This window comes from Larus michahellis, chromosome 17 (assembly GCF_964199755.1).
Source record: "Larus michahellis chromosome 17, bLarMic1.1, whole genome shotgun sequence".
Lineage (NCBI taxonomy): Eukaryota > Metazoa > Chordata > Aves > Charadriiformes > Laridae > Larus > Larus michahellis.
Window position 1 is genome coordinate 4,787,511 of NC_133912.1, and position 20,426 is coordinate 4,807,936.

A 20,426-nucleotide genomic window follows, 5' to 3' on the forward strand; every position below is an offset into this window, starting at 1 on the left:
TAATTCTATCCTCCCACAGAAAAGGGGACCTAATAAATTGGATAAAGCAATTATACGTAATCACAAGGTTGTTGGGGCTTTTTTCCTTTTAACCAGCCTATTTTCTAAGATATTTTAGTGTGTTTTTTTCAAAATTCCCTTGCTGTGTGTTCTAATCACATTTCATATGTGGACTTAATTCATAATTTACTAAGTTAAAGAAACAGAACCATTGTAAGAAACCCATCCGTTTGTTACTATTTTTATAGATTTAATCTGTTAAAAGCTGTTTCCTCTCAAATATGTAGCTCTCAATTATCCTTAGTTACCCAATATATTTTCCAACTGCTTCTGGCTAATAACAGATTGTCTGCATGATCAGCCAGTACTTGTTTTGAATTTTCTTGTCCCAGACAAAGCTTCAAAATTTAGGTCTTGATCTGACAACTATTCACTAACAGATAACAGAGTAACATTTGAATAATTAGTATTTTATCATTACCAACTGCTATGTTTGGTGCACATTTTTTTGTTCTCTTTCTTACCAGCAATGGATTATTTCTGGCTTTATTTCTGGAGAGTCTGCCAAAGTCTCCTCTGCACTTCAAAAAGAGGAACATTGCTGGTACTGAGATCATCAAATGAAACTGATGTTTATTTTTAATGTTTTGTGGATGTGCCCACATGTCTGACACGTCTAAAAATGATCCAGTTGTGACAACCCAACGGCTGATTAGTCTGAAAGATGCAACTGCTACATCAGTTGATTTCAAAGAAAAATAACAACAGTGATGACCACATTTAAATGCAACTGGTTATATTTTTTAAAATTAGGTATAGTAGAAGTGATTCTAATATTTAACAATGATTGAACTTAAGCCACTTTATATTTCAATGGAATGGTAGATCAGTATGTGATGGTGATAGCTCATAATCAAACAGTTCAGACATTTTTGCCTTGAAGATATCCCTAAAAATTTCCGAATACTTATAAGATATGAAAGGTTCTGAAAGCAGCTACAACTTGTTTCTCCCTCTCGTGTCTATTTTGCAAAGTTTCCAAGGATGCGATTTGAGGCAAACTGTCTCCATTTAAAGTCTGTGGCAGAATTCTTTCCTCTTTTGCCTCTTCATCTGATGGTCTTGCCGTGAAGGTCTTCGGTCTGGGAATCTTCCTAGCATATTCCAGCGCCTAAAAATACGAAAACTGAGGTAACTGAGGTAACTGACTAAGAGAAAACTTGACCGATATTTCCAAGAAAATTCAGGTGTTTCTATGTTGAGTCAAATTATTAGTTCTTCTAATTCCTGATCTTGTTTCTGGCAGTGTTCAATACTAGACGCTTCAACAGCTACTGCAAGAAACCTCCGCAGTGGGCAAAATAACTCACTCAAGGAGATTTGCTTTCTGACACTTACCACTGGAGGCCACCTTAAATACTGAAGCGGTGTTTTTTCTTTTAATAACAAAAAGCAACACAAGTCTATTAAGTTTATAAACATTCTTTTTTTTTCTTCCCAGTCTCATTAAGCTCTTGTCAGTCATACCTTATACCAGGGAGTTCTGCAGGTTAATATGATAAAGATGGAAACTGAGTGCTCCATTAACAAATTCTAATGAATTGACATACTGAATGTCCTAAAATGTTCTAACAAGTTTTGAAATGAAGTCTATGTATTTGTTTTAAATTCTCTGGAACCTGATTTAATATAATCCCTTGCCAAATTCTTTTTCGGTTAATTTCAAAGCTAACACAGTTCTGTACAAGAAAAGATTTCCGAACAAGTGAGGATGGTATTAGACATGCCAACATTTAACTGTTTCAGAGTAAAACAAAGACTTGCCTCTCACAGAGATCCCAGAGCTCTTTTATAACCATGCATATTCTTTTGTGACTGGAAATTTCTTTACCAGTAACATCCAGTCTGTGCAGCACTCACACATGCTCTATTGAGAATATGAACACCAGCATGAAATGAACCCCCATTCCAATTCTTTTCTACTTCAGACACTCTGAATGAGTATAAGCTGAACAAATATAGCATTAAGCAGCGGGAAAGGTGGGCAGGAATGGAATACTGACAGGGACAGCATACCTTGAAGAACTGTACTTCCCACACTGGCTGATTGTTCCCTGTTATCATGCGCTTTTCCAAATACGTTTTTCTGTAGCAGTATGTAGGTAAACTTGCATGTGTGAGTGTGAGAAGTAAAGACCACACTATGCAAACAAGAAGTGTGTAAGTTCTGTTTAATCGGGCTTAGGTTCTCCTGCCTGATAGGCTTAACTATCAAAATTAAAAAGCAAAACGGGAGTACTCAAGCTGTTGTTCTAGTTCTGACATGTCTCACTGAAGCTGAGCAGGGTCATGCTGAAAGAGGAATGTAAAGCAGATAGCTGTAAGACTGTCAAATAGTATGGAATGATGTATGGAACCTGGAAGGCTGTCTTGCAGAGGGGATGGAAACAGTATTACAGAAACCCTGAAACTGAGAGAGCCCTGGTTTAACCTGGGACATTATTTGGTGTCTGTGTTTCAGTTGCATGTATTTGTAAACACCTGTTAGGTCTCAAGTTGAAGTTGCATTATCTCACATTCTTGGTGAAAGAGTGTCTGGGAAGTCTTCTGAAGGAATCCAAAACCCTTTTGAAATCCAAAGAATGCACTTTCACCTTTTTGTGGTTTATGTGAGGTTTGGAAATAAATGCAAGTAACTGAGGGATTCAATTCATATTAAACTCTAAAACTTTTTTTCCTGGCGCATTTAATTCTCATTTGTCATCTTGGAGAAATACCTGTTTGTGCGCTTTTGGCACCAGGCAGATGAGTTCCTATAGAACTGATTGGATAAAATATATGATATTTCTAGAGCTTTATTACCTCCTGCAACAGGGAAAAGGTGCTCCCTTTGTTTGTTTGTGTATACCACTGTCGTAGTCAGTTGTTGCTCATTTGGGCTATTTTTGAAGGCCAGTGAAGGCTAAAGTGATGTTGTATGGGCTTGAAAAATAAGACCAATTACTGTAGCTACACAACTGAAGTGAAAAGAGTTTGTGAGTGAGACCGACAGGCGGGTGGATAATAGACTAACAAGAGGATATCTGTGGTCCATCAGAAGAGCGCACTCTGCAGTAGTGTGGCCTCTACTGCTGATGTGAAGCAGAACATATGGCGCACTGGGTATGTTCCTATGGGGGTCCCACTCTCCTTTATTCCCACCCTTTCCCCAGGAAAATATCACTAGCTGGTTAAGCCAAGTTGAGTGCTGGTAGTTTGGGTGGAGTACTGCTCAGTTTCTGCTTGGTACACTCTTACGAAGAGCAAGGCAGGTGCATGGACTGAAGACTGCTGTAGGCAAAGAAATCAGCAACTCTTGGTATACATACATGTAAAGCCATAACAGAATAGATGCACAGATGAGCACTTGTCAGGATCACATGAGAGTAGAAGTCCTTAGAGTTGTTAAAAGGAAAATCAAAATGGAGAGACTATTTTAGCCTACTGTGAGTTAAATTTATGCTTTTCTTTTTCTTTGCGCAAAGTCCAGAATCCCTCCCTGCATGCATGTTAAAGGGACTCCATTCTTACCTTCTGTCTTGACACTGAAGATATGACCTGGGGTTTTCTGGGTAACCTCTGAACCGAAACAATGTTTTTCATATTGTGTTCCTGAATTTGCTTTGCATATTCCTTTTGTTGTTTTAACTTCTCTTTCTGACAAAAGGAAAAAAGTGTATGGTTAATTAAATGACTCAGTGGATCCATCAATGAAACACTTTTTCCACTGGAGTCTTCCATTTACACCTCTGTTGCTGTTTAACCTGGCTATGCTATTGATCATTCCTCAACAGAACACAACAGGAAATCCTGATAAATGGCACAGCTTTTTTTAGTCACTCTTCTTTTTTAAGAGCTTTCTCTTGGACCGTATTGAGGACAGAGCTCAACAGAAATGCGACAGATGCATCTTTATTCTGAATGTTTCAATATATCTGTTCAATTTTAAAATGTCTATGCTAATTCCTGTCAGCTTTGGCAATGACTTTTAAAAACTCCGTACTTACTGTTAAAACCCTGAATGACACGCTTCATTTACTTAACTGATATTCTGTGTCTTTGTATTTCCAGCAATTCATTATGCTCAAATTCAGCAGCATGCTCTACTTGCCCCTGCTATCAGCCAATGTCAATTATTTCTTTTCAATGCAATGATACCCCAGCGGCATGCCAGGTTCCAGAAGCGTTAAGATGGTGTTAAAAACACACAGAGTCCTGGACTATGCACCACTCTGTCCATTCCAATTTCAGATCTCTAATGTGTTTCATTTACGGCAAGGAGGAAGAAAATACAGGGGCTTCTCAAAGACTCCAAAGGGATGATCGCTTTATCATTTTTGGTCCCTTCTGTCCTACCATGTTTCTATAAAGAATGCCATATAAGGCACCTGTTGTCAGATTAACAGGGTCTCAAAGCATGCAGGATGGAGTCTGCAGCACCTCAGGTATACAGCTGCTACCAGACCCTCGTTATCAGCAAAGAACAGGTCAAACGATAGCAATTGTTCAGATACTTGTTCTGAACAATCCGTCTGCATTTCAACAGGGTAATGTGCATCCAGCTATTTTCCTCCTGTGTTTGGACAACTTCTTTTACTTCCACTTTGAAGGTAAGGTAAACTGCATTGGGAATGACACTGCAACTCAGTCACATAAGTGTATACTTTACTGATGTGCAATTAGCCCTGTTGAAGTCTGTGAACTACTTTTTTCTGGAACTACAAAAGTAGAGGGTTAAAATCATCCATGATACAGCTGCTTTTCCTTCAATTTGAATCTCCTCTCAGGCTCTCAAGCTAGACCTAGAGTCAAGGACACAAAGTACCAAATATGAGTTGCTTCTCAGCAGCGATTTCTTTGCCATTCTCCCCTGCCTAAGTTTGCTTCACACAACTGAAAAGCAGATCATGTAATAGGAAACACTTACTTTCTCTTTGATTGCTTCATAGTCAGGTCCAAGGCCTCCAAGCTTTATGTTCAGATTTATGTAGGCTTTTGAGCTACATGGCTGGAAAACAAACAGCAGTGACAGATTTTCCTTTATATGACTTCACGTAAAGCAGTCTTGTAGTGGACACCCAAGGTAAGAGCAGGATGCAACTTGTGGTCTCAGTCTTACCTCCGGCATGTCTCATTTCAAGGACTGTAAGTGACCAAAAAGACTGAGCTAATTGCAGAAGTCAAATTACGCTGTATTTCCTTTGAATCTAAGCAGATAATTGCCAATCATCCAAATCACAAAGCAGTACTTTCTCAGTCAAAAATGATCTTTTGTGAGCTTTATTTTTAAACAGCTTAAAGTGACCCACTTGACTGTTATTAGAATGAAACTCCAAAGAAACTGTTTTAAGAGAAGCAGATAAAAGTACCTGATTTTGGTGGTAAAAAAAATAGGCCAATGTTGTTAGTAATCGTAACCTTTCTTTGTTCTCAAAACTGCAATGGACAGTTGTTCACAGACAGTTGAAAAACACATGCCTTGCCGCACAGCAAAAGCTTTACAAGTGCATAGGGAAGAGAGAAGATGAGTGATGGGTGATGCCACTTTAGTATTTCATGACATTACTACAGACCCCAAAACTTCCAGAATCTTTTTAATCTCTTTCAAGAACACTAGATTAATTTTTACAGGTGGACTATGTTTTGAAAACTTGTCAGTGGAAGCTCATTATGAACAGCGCTATAGTAATTTCAATCACATAGTAATTTCAATCACAGAGTAATGCAGAAACACCAAGAAATTTCTATACGTAAATAAAATATGCATGTCTTCACAGGACATGTTCAAGTTAAACTCAACTACAAAGACACTAATTCTATGCACTGAATTTTCTACTTGATATTTCTTTGTGTCAGTTATTCCTACTTTTTTGTGAAATATTTACATTTATATTTTAATTTAAGGTACTCTGAAGAGTTAATCATTTATCTATCTACAACAAAATCAGGGTTTTCTCACTTCACGTGATGAGCATGACTGCATTTATTTGTTAGGAAAAGGGGGATTTTTCTGTGAGACATAAACAGTCTTATTCTTTGTGGCGCTCCTCATATATGAAGTGTGAGAAAGCTACTGAAAATACAGGACAGCAACAACGGTTTGAACTCAGAGGAGCAGAAAGGGAAAAGGAAATCTGCCCTTCAGTTACTATCATAATCCAGCTAATTCTTCTTAGAGGCATTCAAGCAGCAATACACACACTGCCTCCTAGATGAAACACATGAGTAATTATTCCAGCTTAGTTTGTCTGCCCTGAGACTTGGAGCTAACTTCTTAAACATTTAATTTGTCAGGGACACACAGGGATATCTCTATGCTGTTCCACTGCATCTGTGTTAACTGGTTACATAGTGTAACACAGTTACTGTGTTAACTGTTCATACAGTATGAAACTGGACACGCAGAAAAGACAAAAAGAACCAAGTTTTAATAAGGACCAAAACTGGATCATCAGGAGACTTGTACCAATGTTTATGCTGTTAGCTTTACAAATCCTCTAAGTTTGTTGTTGTTCAGTTTGATTGCCTTGGAAACCAAGAGATTTGAGTTGGATAGTAAATGAGCATGACCAGGATAATGGTTTGCTCAGATCTGAGGCCTGGCTACCTGCTGCTTTATACAAATAGCTTTATTCTAAATCATTTTATCACTGGATAACTTAAAAGACAAACACTGCTCTGTGTGTTCTTAGAGCTAATCAAGACTGAAAGTGACATAGGGAGAGGTGGTGGTGATCTGCCTTGCTCTTCAGACCAAAATTATTTTAGTGTCTGTTTCCACCTTTGTTCCTTAGTTTTTAATGTTCTGAGCAAGTCAATGTGTGTCAGTGTGCTCTCTGTAACAATGACATATTCCTCAGTCCCCATTCCTTTTTTTTTTTTGGGTGAAGATCTCTGGATTATTAAGAAAAAAAATATTAATCAGAGGGTGAATTAGAAATGCAAAAAATGTAAAACCATCCAACCCACATCGATATGCTTACCTTCTTGCTGACTTTAGGCTGGTTTTGCTTTTCCATTTGCATGAGATAACCTTCTGAGTTGCTTCGGCATATTTTCACTTGATTTCTGTCACCGCTCTCTGCATCTACCTCTGAACCACTTTCTACCAGTGGGATTATAGCTGGAAGTAGGCTGAACAAGTGCCTGTCAGCTAAGTGAGCTCCTGTCAAACGAGTGATTTCTTGGTGATGTTGCTCCATTGCCTGTGTAAATTGGGAGGTTGTACAAGGGGCTGGTGGTGAATGGTGAAGAGAAGATTGAGAAGGCCTCAAAAAAGAAGGAGGGGAAAAAAAAGAATCTTTATTTGTACATAGCAGATAGCTCAACAAGCAATCTGTACATGGAATGATCCCTGCTCACAGAATATACTGGGAACATGCACATGGAAAGACGGGTGTTTCACAATGACTGACTTTGGTCGCACCCAATTGTATGGAAACTGTTTAAATAAATCGAAAAATTACAGACAGGGAAACTTTCACCCTGATGCAAAGCTAGCTTAAGCCAATGAAAACTGCCTTTAAAGCCTGCTTAAGCCAAATGAAAACAGGCTTTGGATCAGGCCTGCTGACCTTTTTTTTTTTCTCAAGGTGAAAGAATTAATTGTCTATGTGAAATAAAACTTTAATTTTTATTGAAGCAGGTGACATTCTATATAACTACGGATTTCCATGTCCTGTCCCATGTGTAGCGAGCCAGAATTGCTACTTGATTGACTCTGGATATTCACCCTGCAGGGCAAGTTTTGCTATAACTCCATGCAGCTAGCAGCAGACTTATGCACAGGGTTCTTTGCTATCTACTTTTTAAACTTCACCTTCTAGCCTTTCAGAAGGAAACGTTCAGTTGGGGAAAATTTGATGTACAAGACAGCCTGGAGTACAGAACTGTCCTTTTCCAATGCCATTTTTAAAAATCAATGGTTACAATGAATCTTAAGTTAGTAGTAATCAATAGTGGCGGGTTTGTAGCAAAAGAATTTTATACTTCGGACTTTAAAACATTTTCTTGTTCATTTCTGTTTTTTCCAGGCATCACAGCATTATAATAATACTGTTTCAACATGTATATCCTTATCATAAACTACTGATAGCATAGTTCTGATACCTTTTATCCGCATAAATGCGTCTTTTGCAATCCTGAAGTGATATTTGATCATTCATCAATTCTTGAAAATTGGCATTAAAAGTAGATGAAATATTCCTCTGATTTGGATGTGCTTGACCATTGGTACTATAATCTCTTGCCAAATGCTGCACAGTGGCCCAGTTGTACAAATGTTGCTGGTCATGTGGAAGTCCATTTGGAGAATCATGCTGATATTTCTTGTTCTCCTGGCTGGTATATGCTGGAGATATAACCCCTGCTGGGTTAAATTTACATAATGTTGGATGAAAAGGACACGAAGATGTGGTAAAATCCTGATTAACAAAATGTCTTGAATTTGGGAAATTATTTAAGCAAGTGTCTGAATTTGCTGCTGTGTTAGTGTCAGGGTCAACAGAAGGACCTTGATACAGCCGTTTCTGCTGTGCGCTGCTGCTGTCTTGCTCCACTGCCTGCATGGCAGCAGTCTGACATTTTGGTATTTGGTGGTGCCTGTGGTGCCAAGACTTTGATTCTGCTGGTCTCCCTGGTGGTTGTCGGCTATCATTCTTTGGGAAAGGTCTCCCCTTGATACTCTGGTTGGATTTTATTTTATTTCTCTGCGAGAACTTATTTTGGTGATCCTGAAACAAGTTATCAAAAGTGGGGTGAATTTCAGTGGTTGCTATCTCATATGTTCATTAAGATCAACAACATACAAGTTTGCCTGTCACAATGCCTTTCGTGTAGCTATTTCTTAGAATTCTACAAATTAACTGATTAACTGATGTTCTGACCAGATTACATCATGTTCTGGGATTCTAATTCAGGACAACATTCTTATTTTAGCCCTTAAATAGCTGTGCAGGTTACAGTGAAGCTGAGTTCTGAACATGTACTGAACTTTGAACATGTGTTGATGTGGTGCCTTGAACGGGACTGAACAGGCTGGAGTGTGTAATCATTTCTCTCTTTAAAAATCAGGGAAGTATGGAGCCAGCCATCCCTGTTTAATGTACACTCACAACTAGAAAAGGTTTATAGCAATGTTTTAGACATCTGAATGAGTACTGCAATGGAAATTAGTTTTAAAAGTGAGTTCTCATCAGAGAGTGAAGTGTAAAAGGAAAAGCATCTGTGTCCTGAAGTCTAGTATGATATGGAGAACAACGTTTCTTTGTGGCATTTGTAAGGCTTTGGGTTTGAATTAACAAAACATGTCTTGTAAAAGGGCCCTTAAAGAGAATTAAGTATGGTATTGGTCCTTCACAACTATGATAACAGGTCTTTAACATTCTGATAATGAGTTAGGCCAGTTTGCACAAGTTTGATTAGAGCCATCAAAATCACTCCGACCTGCTCTCCACAGAGTCTAATCCTGACTCAGGAAATTATGCTTGTGGCTAGACCAGCTGGTGGCCTGGCTAGACTTAATCCAAAATTAAAATATGTAGGAACCCCTAGCCAAGAACAGAAGCACACATGCTATTCAGGTGCTGCAAAGACATGCATAATACTGCATCAAAATTTTGCTTAATGGCCAGAGACAAATTCTGAAGCAGAACAATATAAAAATGGTTCTTTACAGATGCAGACCATATCTAAGAAATGATGCTGTGTTAAATATGGAATGAGGGAGTTTTATCTGAATGAGGTGCAAAAAATAGGTGCCCTTAAATGCACAGGATGTCTTGTTTCTAATCCTGTAGGCAAGTGGTAGCTCATTGTCAACCATCTATGGAAAATGTTTCAAAAATCAAATCAGTTCTTGGTTTTTATCCTCTCATGAAAGTAAACTGTACTAAATTTCAGGAAAAGATGGCTACGTACACACTATTAGACTGGTCCACAGTAGAAACAGACTGATGTCAATGAATCAAATGATTTCATTTCTAAAGCAAGTACTCCTCCCTGCCCTGTATCCTGTGAAACGTTATCCAAATTATAAGAAACAATTTAAGAATTTAAGCACACCAGGACTACTGTCTTGAGCTACACTAACATACTCTAAATCTGGAGTTTATTTAAGATTTATCACTTTCCAATTACAGCATCAGGCGTTGCCTATTTTGAGGAAAGACATAAAAACATGGCTTTCCTTCTAGGGAATATACAAATCCATTCTCAGTCCATTTAATCTCCGTCAGCGCTAAAATCCTCCATTTCATCCTCCTGTCTCTCTAGGGTTCTTTTGTTAGCAACACTTGCAATCACTACATAGCATATGCACTCAGAATAACTACTTAATGGTACGTATTAAATCCACATACAGAGCAGAATGTTTTGGCGAAAGCTTTAGCACTGGGGAATCCTGACTCCTGGTGCCAAGATGATGATTTGTTAGCTCGACCTCTGCTGTAACGATTAATGTTCTGGCATACTGTGCCACTGGTGGAAAGCACGAACTGCTGCCAAACTGGGACCAGGCCAATGTTTCCCCATTTATACGGAATGAGTAGCCCTGTAAAATACCTCCTTCATTCTGCAATCCCATATATAAAGCACATCTCTCACAATGAACAGCAGCGTAAAATCTTGTTGGTCCTTTACAGAAGTGCAGCTTCCAGTTTTAAGTGAACAGTGGGGAATTTAAACCTTCGGCCTGAATTACTTCAAATACTTGTAATACAAAAATATTAACTAGATTTGCCCATAATAATTCCAGTTGGCCTCAAGTTCTGGTTCTCAAGTTCTTGGTTTCTCATCAGTGAGGATAACCTGGTCTCTTTTATTGCTCCAAAGACTATCCATCGGTTTGAAAGGCCAGCATAAAACAGATCTATAGACTTATGTGTATGGAGGAGGTCAGTGCAACCTTTTCTACTTGTAACATTTTCTGTTTTCTGGTAACGCCTTGAAGTTCATGGGGCTTTTATGGGACAAGTAATGCAACAGTAGTTAAGTTCTAGCGCAGAATCCTCATGATCCATCAAACATGATCATGTACTAGCTTGCATTTTTACATTATTACCAACTGAATAATGTCCTAAATAGATAAGATTCTTTGAGCTCAGAATTTCTTAGAATTCGGGATCTATTTTGATTTAAAATAATTGAGTATATAAAGCAGCACATGCATTAAATTTTTGTGGTAATCTACTGGTATATATCTAAGGATTTATTGTCAGTAATTGGTACTTTAAAAGTAATGAGATTACAGCTTTAAATATTCAAACTTCAATGCTTTTATATATATATTTCAATTATCATGTTCTATCAAAAAGCAACCTTGAGCTGCTGTGATTTCAGGTACCATTTGTCTTCAGGTTCCATTTTCACAGTCTGGAGCGGTAGGACACTCTGAACTGGTTCCTCATCAACGGTTGTGGGATCTGCAACCTAAAAACCAAGAATCTTTATGGCCCCAGCCCAACCAGATGAAAGGATTTAAAAGTCTTGGGGAAAGAATGAGAAATAGTTTGCCTCTTATTAAAGCTAAAATGATAAGGTTAGTCATCATACAATAGATAACAAGAAAATGAACAGCTAAAAGAGAAAATGAAAAAGGAAACAAAAACTCAACAGCAGTGTGGTAGTGGGGAGTATTCCTTCTACTTTTGAAAAGAAGAGAGGAAAAGAAAATTGTAGGAAGTATGCAGCACAGAAACCTACTTGTAACTCTCAAATGTCCGGGCTTCTCCATTTATATGAGAGCCAGTGGATGTACCTAATAACAGAAAAGCAACTAGACAATCATCATTGTCCACACAATCAGCCAGTGTACCAAGATACTGATGGATGACACACATCATAGCAAAGTCTTGAACATTAGAGTGATGTGGAAAAAGATGGCAAAACACAGTAATGTTGGTAGAAAAGTACGAGGAGTAGCTGCAGAAATAAAACATTTAATACAGATAGCCTGGCAACAAAATCAAACAGCTTGTGCAAAATAGCAAGCCCACAAACAAGAACAACACCTTCACGTGGCCACAGTCACGTGGTAGCACGATGGCTGGAAATCAAATTTAAGCAATTTTTTGAGGGTGGCTGCTGGCACTACAGATTTTGAAGCCAAGAGATACCCTCATAAATATGGCAATAATGAACTTTTTCTTGAAAGCGTGAAACTTTTTTTTTCCCTATCTATAAAACTTGACAAAAAACAATGCTTTTTTATTTATACTTGTGTTGTCCCAGCTTATTCTGCTAAGTACTATATCAGGTGTGACCTCAATTAAATGTGCAGTTAGGCACTGGGAATTCTGAAAATCTTTCATATGTAAGTACTGGAGACAGGGATCAGGACTTCATTGTGTAGACTCAATTAAATGTGCAGTTAGGCTCATCATAAAGAGACTACAGCTAACTACATGCTGGACTGTAGAAGTAGAAGGTGGTAGAAGTGAAGAACACTGCAGAGTGACACTGGCTAACACAGGAGAGCTTGCGTATCTGTGACCAAGAGAATTATTCACTGAATTATTCACTGAAAATCATAATGGTGAAATCAGTGTGAAGGAAGTGTTAAATCCTTCTGGGGAGCTGAGCTGCTCATCTTTGGGGGTGAGAGGTTCGAACAACTAGGAAAAGGTAGGTAGGGTCTGTTGCTGAGTTTTCAGGTGATCTCATTGCTCCAAACGGCGATGCAGATTCTATTAGTTGTAAATAGAAAAGTTCACAAATTAAAAGTTACCGCATAGGTTTCCTGAACTGTAGATAGATACAGCTTTGCAGTCAGTAAGACGTTTTTGGTGGAACCAACTGACTCACTGTATTGATAGTTTACTGGGCAGGTAAAGCATACTTCTACATTATCTCTTTGAAAGAGGAACAGGACACAACCTCTGCCAGCATTTTTTGTGAACTATTCTATTAATACCAATCAAATTGAGAAAATGATCAAATGAAATTGCATTTTGAGCATCATAAGCTGTGTAATGCCTATTCTGTTAAATTGAGGCCCATAATTGCTTCTCTACTGAAAAGATACAACAAAGACAGCAATCATGGCATGTCATTATCCCAGACTAGAAAACCGGCCTTTGCAGTGAGGACTTCAAAGGCTTGTGGTTCTCGAATTGCATTTGGCTGCTATTGTTGAAGCGCAGGCAATCTTGATTAGGTGTTTACACTGAGGCAAGGCGCAGTGCACAGAGAGTCTGAGTGCCTTGGTCTAGAGCCATTAAAAAATTGTACATTATGTTCCTTGCTTTGAAGTAAGGGGCTTGTAGGTAGGAAAGCAACTCATATTGAGTACAGCTGAGCTAGATTGGACCACTACTACTCTCTCTTTCTCTCTCTCAAAGAAACTCATCATCAGGTTCTTAAAGAATCAGGCAACACTGCAAAGAATTTGATGCTTTATAAAATGCTATATAAATTAGTAAATATACAGATCAACACACATTTATGGTATGTTTTGGTACATACAGACTGCTGTCTGTATGCACAGAGATAAAAGCTGTAAATCTTGCAATAATGAGGCTGCAAATATTTTACCTATGTCAGTTGAAAAAAGCTGCATGCAAATTACTTACTTCAATGTAAACATTATTTCACTACCACAGTACCTGACAGCCAACAGTGGTCATAATAAAACCAGCTTCAAAATTCTGCAAAGCTAAAAATAATCCAGTCACGGTATTCAGAACATGTTTGATTGCTCCAGCAGGAGACAAATGGCTTGTTTGCTTCTTTGCATACTTGGTGGTTTTGCACTTTTGCTACAGTCTTCCAGGTGAGGTGACCAAAGTTGTCTCGCAGGCCAGCTCTGGTCAACAAGATGCTTCCGTCAGGCCTTCTTTCTCCCCCTCCAACAAGATGGACCAACGGTTGTCTCAACTAAGAGCAAGAGAGGTAAGTAATTCTTCCTATGCCTACCTGCAGCAAATACAAAGCTAGCTGACAGTAGGTGGTGATGCTGTTGCGTCTGTATCAACTTGTCAAGGAAAACCCCACACCTTTCTATACACATGCTGTCTGGCTCCTGCTATGTCACAGCCCTGCAGTCCCCACGGCTACTTCAGCAAGGTAATCTTAGAACATTGCCCTGATTTTAACAGATATTTTTTTTATATTCTATATCTCTAAATAGTGTCTACACAATGAAGTCCTGATCCCTGGCTCCAATACTTACATATGAAAGATTTTCAGAATTCCCCAAATAGTAAACATAATCATATCAACACAGCTTTAATTAGCATCAATCTACACTAATTATTTTTACCATCAACCAAATTATAACTGAAAAAAACAAGTGCTCTTAATAGCTCTGCTAGAAAAAAGCTTGTCCACCGTTTCGCTCTTTGTAACATAGTCAGCAGATGCCCTCTAGTGTTGTGTCAACTGTTCATTAGCCTTGGAAAATGTGTCACTTGAAGCAGAAAGTCTCTGTAGTTTTGCAAGTTAAGAATTTTCTATGCTACAACTCGCGAAGTGATCAATGACTCTCACCTTCCCGCATAATAAGTAGCAAGTAGAAGCAACAAACTCATGTATAATCGTTCATTAGGAACTGTAATTACATTTCCACTTAATCCTTAATACAAGTTGTCTGACATTTCGCAGTCAATCAAAGGAACGCTAGGCCCTTCAAATCCAAGTACTGTACATGACTAGTATCTGCTAACTGATTTCAAATATACGGTTTGGTCTGGCTGAGAAAGCAAGCAGGGGGAAAGCATTGTCTGACCACCCAAATCTGCCACATATTTCTTGGATATTTCCACATGTGTGTCCCTAAATGACAGTGGTAAGCAAAAGTGTGGATGGCCCTTGAAACAGTGTGACCCCAATGTGTTTTCTGGTTCTCAAACTCAATTGTAACTTCACATATACTTTTTTATTATGATCAATGCAGGTGGAAAAACAGCCTTCTAAGCCAAAGGTGGCATCGAGGTTTCCTACTGCAGTTAAAAAATTGCGAGTGTTCTTGCTATGAGAAACATTGCTGCATAGAGCAAAACTCATGTTGGCCAAGCAGAGAAAAATCAGAGGCTGCAAAAATAGAACCACTGATTAAGGTGCAATGCAGATCCCATAGGAAAGAAGTCAGCATTTCTTTAGCATCAAGATTAAAACCTAGTAAGAGATCACCTCTGTGACCATGCAGACATGCTTCATGGACAAGAATAAACATAGTTTAACTAGGCTTGTAACAAGGCCGTCACTGGGGTTGTGAGTAACTGAGGACTTGTCAATTATTCCATAAAGCGTGAACAAGATTCACATTGGAAATCGTAAGTTATCAGTTGCATAATAGATTGTAAATCTACTTAGCTCCCCTGCAAACCTGATCATGCAGCTATTCCATTTTAACACTAGACAGTCCTCAGTTTTACCATTAGAAAACATGTAAAAATTACCTACCTGCTCTTGAAGAACTTCTTGCTTTTTATTGTGTAATTGAAGGTAGGAATTTGTCTTCTCTGAACACAATCCTAAGGTCCGTTTATTTTTTTCCACAAAGTCTTTTTTTGCTCTTTGTGGTCGATCTTTTTGAGTCTGAAGAGAAAAAGCACTGCCATATGTACTGGGACTATCTTTGAAAGGACAGCCATCTGCAGATTCCTTCCCTTTGGTATTTAGCCTAAAAGGTTCATTACTGACCACGGCATTTGGTTCATGAAAGCTTAGTAACTCTGTACCAAACTCTGAGAATGAATCTTGTGATTTTGCCTCCTGTTGATTCTTTCCTTCAGGGGAGCCATTGGAATGGAGGTAAAATGAATCTTGTGAAAAGTCCATGCTGGTTCCTCCAGCACCTTGACATGCTTTTTCTGCCTCAGAAAATTCTGCTACCTCTTTTGTGTTCTTCCAATTAGGATTGTACCTTAGGCTGAAATATTTGTCCACAGACTGTTGCTTCCTATTTAAAAAAGGAACACAAAATTATTTATGTGTAAATTGTATAAATTCTATATTTTTGCAGTGTGCAACTTAAGCCAACAAATGTCCTGCAGATACGGTCAAGTGAATTATTTAAGTGCATACAACAGCATGGCCATTTGTGGGATCGGGATCAGAACAGTTTTATCAAATATTTTTTCATAAAACCAGTTTCCTTTAAAATGATGTAGCCTACAAAAGACAGTACGTGTTGCTTATTCTTCAGAGACTCTGCTGTGTGAAAGAAAAGTGATATTTCTGATAAAATCCCTCTCTCACATGTCAGTAGAACTGACTATCTAAGCAAGAACAGCTTACAGCTCTGTATTTTTATTCTCTCTCCTCATTCCTTTGAAACATCATGATGTTTCAATAAAAAACTCTCTGTAAAAGACTCTCATTAACTTCTCATTAAAAAACAGGCTGTAATTGAGATAAGTGTAGAAAAACACAAATCAGAAATGTTTGTGGGTTTAGCTTTTTTTTTAACAAGTGTCCAAAGCGTTGCTCAAAACTACATTTGGCATAAAGCAAACAAACATGGTCTGCCTTAAAAATACCACAATTGATTCTGTTTATGATTGATGGTCTGATCCAGCAGGAGGAAAACGAACTGCAGGAGCCAAATACATACAAACTGGCTTTCAGGAGACGTGCGGGCAGTGGCAGGAGTAAGGAGCATGGGAGAAAAAAAGCTTTTAAGATTGTTTTTTCTTAGCTGGACCTGCAGTATAGTCCTCGTTTCTTGGACACTGACAAATGGTGAGCCTTTCAAAGTGACATTTATGGCACTGAAACCTGGTTGACTCTTCAGCCCCAATTAAAAGAAATGTACTGATCTGCTGGATTCTCCAAACTGTGGCATAGTTAATTATATTAACATTTCCAGAAATCATTTATTCATCCTTTCTAAATTAGTTACATGCCTCTATTTCAAGTGGGTCCTAGTAATAAAATAACCTGTTTCTCTAGCAATGCTTTTTGTTTCAGGTAAGCATTGGTGCCGTGGTATCCTGTATACTAGAGATTAGATGGTTTATATCGGTGAAAACATTATTATTCCTAGTTGTCATACACCACAGGTAAACAGAAATAGGTGATCATATTTTGAAATGAGTACAGAAATATGTGATATAATTGCAATGATTCAAATTACAGAGTATAATGCCAAAGAGTTCTATTGTGCTGAAATGTGTGCACAGGAGCTCAATTGTATTATGCAGGCCAGGTCACCGCACGGGAACAAAATGAGTGTGAAGAGCTCCTTCATCTCTAATCATCTGCAGACAAAAAGTGCACCTTTTATTCCTCCCCCCAACTTGATATAAAGGTTAGATGGACTCTGTACTCATCAACAAAAGTGTTGTATGTAGACAACAGATGCAGCGTTTCCTCTTCAAATTCCGAGGTTAGTAATGGATGTAGAGAGGGGGTTTCATATGTATATGCTGTGATATTTGCTCCGGTTAATGGACTGTATTTGAGTACTTACTAGGCTAAGTTCAAACAAAATAAAATCAAATTTCCATTTAATGAAGAGCCTCACATTCAGCACAGTATTCAGTCAAAAAAATTACTAAAAATTAGAGCATGTTTCTAGTACAATTAACATCATTTGCACTCACAATAAAATATTCAATAACTGGCCATTTTGCCTGTTGAGGAGGTGAATAAAAGCATGCTATTAATCATTTAGCCTTCATTTGTTTGCCATTTTATTTTAAGTAGACAATTAAATTGAAACTGCACATTATTATTACTTCAGGTTTAATTTAATCCCTTTAAACTTGAGAATTATTCCCAATTTATACAGTGTTAAACCTTTTATGCATCTGACAGCAAATTAAATTTTATGTTATGTACCAAGTTAACGCTTTCTAAAGAATGTTTAAAGGTGATGGTAACCCTGAAAATTTTAATTTTAGATTTAAGAACCAAACTGCATTTATTCAATCGATCAATTTTTGCCTATAAGTTTTCTTACGGGTAGTGGCCTGGGTTGCTCAGCACAGGTCTTTCAATAAGGAACGAAAAGAGGATGTGCTGGTACTGGTCCTTGTTTTCTCTCTGGTCCTTTCCCACAGCCCAGCTCCAGAAGCCCTCCAGCCCATGATCTGAGAACTGCTGCACCATCTGAAGGTCTGACAATTTCATGGCAATGGTTGCCTATTTGAGACGGCAGCCAGCACGTACTGCTAGATATTGTAGTGTGGGGTCCACAGCCCATTAGACACAGGACTCCTTCCACTGACTGCAGTTCTGGATCAAGTAAACAGAAATAAGAGGGGATCTGTATTTAATAGGTCTTTTCCAGAAGAAACTGCAGTTAAATGCTCCCCCACTAGCTAACCCGGTAATGCTTAAGAGAGGGGTTAGCATGTATCTGTTCACCACTTCCTGCCTTCTTGCCTGCCTCTCTTAAAGGTAATTAAATAGGCATGTAGCACTCGCCTCGGTATGCAAGTGTGTAGAGACAGTATGTGGGGAGCCTATACAGGTCTGTGAGGGATGTTTTCTTTTCCATCTTACCCCTCCTACAACTGGTGTTTCAGCCAACATAATGAACAGTTAAGGCTATGTTGGCAAAATGGGTATAATAATTATGAATGTGGGTAAGATGAAATAGTGCATTTCTGTGGGTAACTAAGTCTGTAGGTGCTCCTAATAGCATTTTGGCAATGTAAATTGGTCTTGAATACGTAATGTATATTCTGAGGAGCATAGGTTTTAAAGTGTCAGAACTATTCTACTTATCTACTAAAATCCTATGCCTTACCTTCCAGTAGCATCATTCTTCTGTATTCCTTTTGTATATCGATTTGTGTCAGCTCCTTCTTGTTCTTTTAAACTCCCCTCCTCCAAGCTGTCTTCTTCTAAGCTGTCATTCTCCAACTCATCAGAATACAGTCCTACCAGCTCTTCGTTTTCACGAATCCGCTGCTGGAGTTCTAACTGATACTGTCTCTCCTGAACAAGGCTTTCAGAATCAGACTCTTGGGAGTCATGTGGACTCGAGGCAAAGCCCCTTTCGTTTACTGATGGCCTTTTCCAGTTTGCAGGACGAAAATCTGATTGCATGGGTACGCTTCTGGGAAAATGTTTTTTACTCATGTTGCAAGTGTGTGGAGAAGAAACTGAAATATACTTCGTACCTGAAGAATTCATTCCATGTTTTGCACTGATGTTACACACCAGTCCTGTATTTGGAAAACATGAGAGTAAACACATAAAGGTTGTTCACTCTACGATAATGATTATATTTGTTAAAAGCTGGAACTGTGGGTAGTATCATTGGCTTGGGCGCAGAATTTGATCTTCTACAGTTAAAACAATTCTTTACTCTCATCCATTACACTGATTTTCCTGTAAGCAGTTAGTGTCAAGGTCCCTATACAATAAATGCATAACTTAGTGCTATGAAATCTACCTTAAACTATTAGTGGTAACAAAGCTAATCATGTATAAACAGCTTATGAAAAAAGAAAATGAAGCTAAGTCAAAGCAACAAAATTTTATCTGCTAACATCTAAGAGGTAAGAGAAATTTTGTATGTTCTCTTTATTCAACTTTACTCCATTTTGACATGTAAGCTACCAGTAAGAAAGTCTGTGTGACAGGGAAGAACACAGTGAAAAGAACCAAACACTTCTTAGATTAGACAGACAGTTTCTTTTAATGTGATTGCATTTAAGCGTTCCTAAGTAATTTGCACCACCAGATACTTACAAGGTAAAGTGTCTGGGAGGAAGGAAAAAGGCAGTGTTTTGTGAAGAAATGCAGGAGTCAGTTCCAGTGCATACAGTGTGACCGATCTGTTTAAAGGAACGTGGTGAGTTGCACTTTAAGTACACGGGTGACTGTTAAGATATGGGAATGCAAAATATAACTTCTAATTTTTCAGGGTCAGCACTGCTTGTCACACACAAGTGTACCCCCCAGGAGGCCTTTTACCCCTCGGCGGCCGCCGGTGTCCTATCGCTGATGGGCGCACACCCTGCGGCCAGGAGAGGAAAGCCTGGCGCTGGCAAGGGAGCCTTCTCTGGAAACTGCCCCTCCGCGAGGCAGCGAAGCCGTGCCCGTAACCCCTGCCCAGGAGCCTCTCCCCGGCCTGAAAGCAGACCTTCAGCCCCCCTCAGAAGCGACTCCCCAGAGGCCTCGCCTCGCCCCCAGCTCCCTTCACCCCAGGTCCCCTCACCGCGGGCCCTCTCACCCCAAACCCCCTCACCCTCGCAGGTCTCCGCTCTGCCCCGAGGCCCGGTCCCCAGCCCCGCCGCCCGACCCGTCGCCATGGCTGCGCCGGCGGACGCCGCGCCGCACCCACCGACGCGAGGGCGGCGGGGGGAGCGCGTCTTCTCCCCCCCGCGCGCGGAGGGTGGTAGCGGCCGGGCTGGCGAGGGGCTGCGGGGCGAAGCCACTTTCCACCTAAAAATGAGGTTATTCCTAGCCGTCACTTGAGGGGCGTTTATTTA

At 39.2% G+C, this 20,426-nt stretch overlaps 1 protein-coding gene across 1 annotated transcript; it reads right to left on the reverse strand.

Annotated features, from left to right (window-relative positions):
* Positions 1 to 775: 775 nt before the first annotated feature.
* JHY (junctional cadherin complex regulator) lies at positions 776 to 20,276 on the reverse strand. The gene is made up of 10 exons (XM_074561093.1): positions 20,183 to 20,276; positions 19,684 to 19,769; positions 18,734 to 19,154; positions 15,439 to 15,937; positions 11,356 to 11,466; positions 8,149 to 8,771; positions 7,023 to 7,308; positions 4,967 to 5,047; positions 3,571 to 3,696; positions 776 to 1,171 (listed from the first exon to the last, which is right to left on the reverse strand). Exons 3-10 carry the CDS (start codon positions 19,120 to 19,122, stop codon positions 968 to 970), a joined length of 2,319 nt encoding a protein of 772 aa, XP_074417194.1. The 5' UTR covers positions 19,123 to 19,154; positions 19,684 to 19,769; positions 20,183 to 20,276; the 3' UTR covers positions 776 to 967.
* Between the last annotated feature and the right edge of the window lie 150 nt (positions 20,277 to 20,426).

Excerpts from the sequence above, each read along its gene's own strand:
- JHY (XM_074561093.1), bottom strand. The coding sequence starts at position 19,122 with ATGAATTCTTCAGGTACGAAGTATATTTCAGTTTCTTCTCCACACACT. Across the intron at positions 7,309-8,148 it reads CGCATTTATGCGGATAAAAG|GCCTTCTCAATCTTCTCTTC; the intron begins GTATCAGAACTA and ends TTCTTTTTTGAG. Across the intron at positions 1,172-3,570 it reads CTTCAGTGTCAAGACAGAAG|GCGCTGGAATATGCTAGGAA; the intron begins GTAAGAATGGAG and ends TCGTATTTTTAG.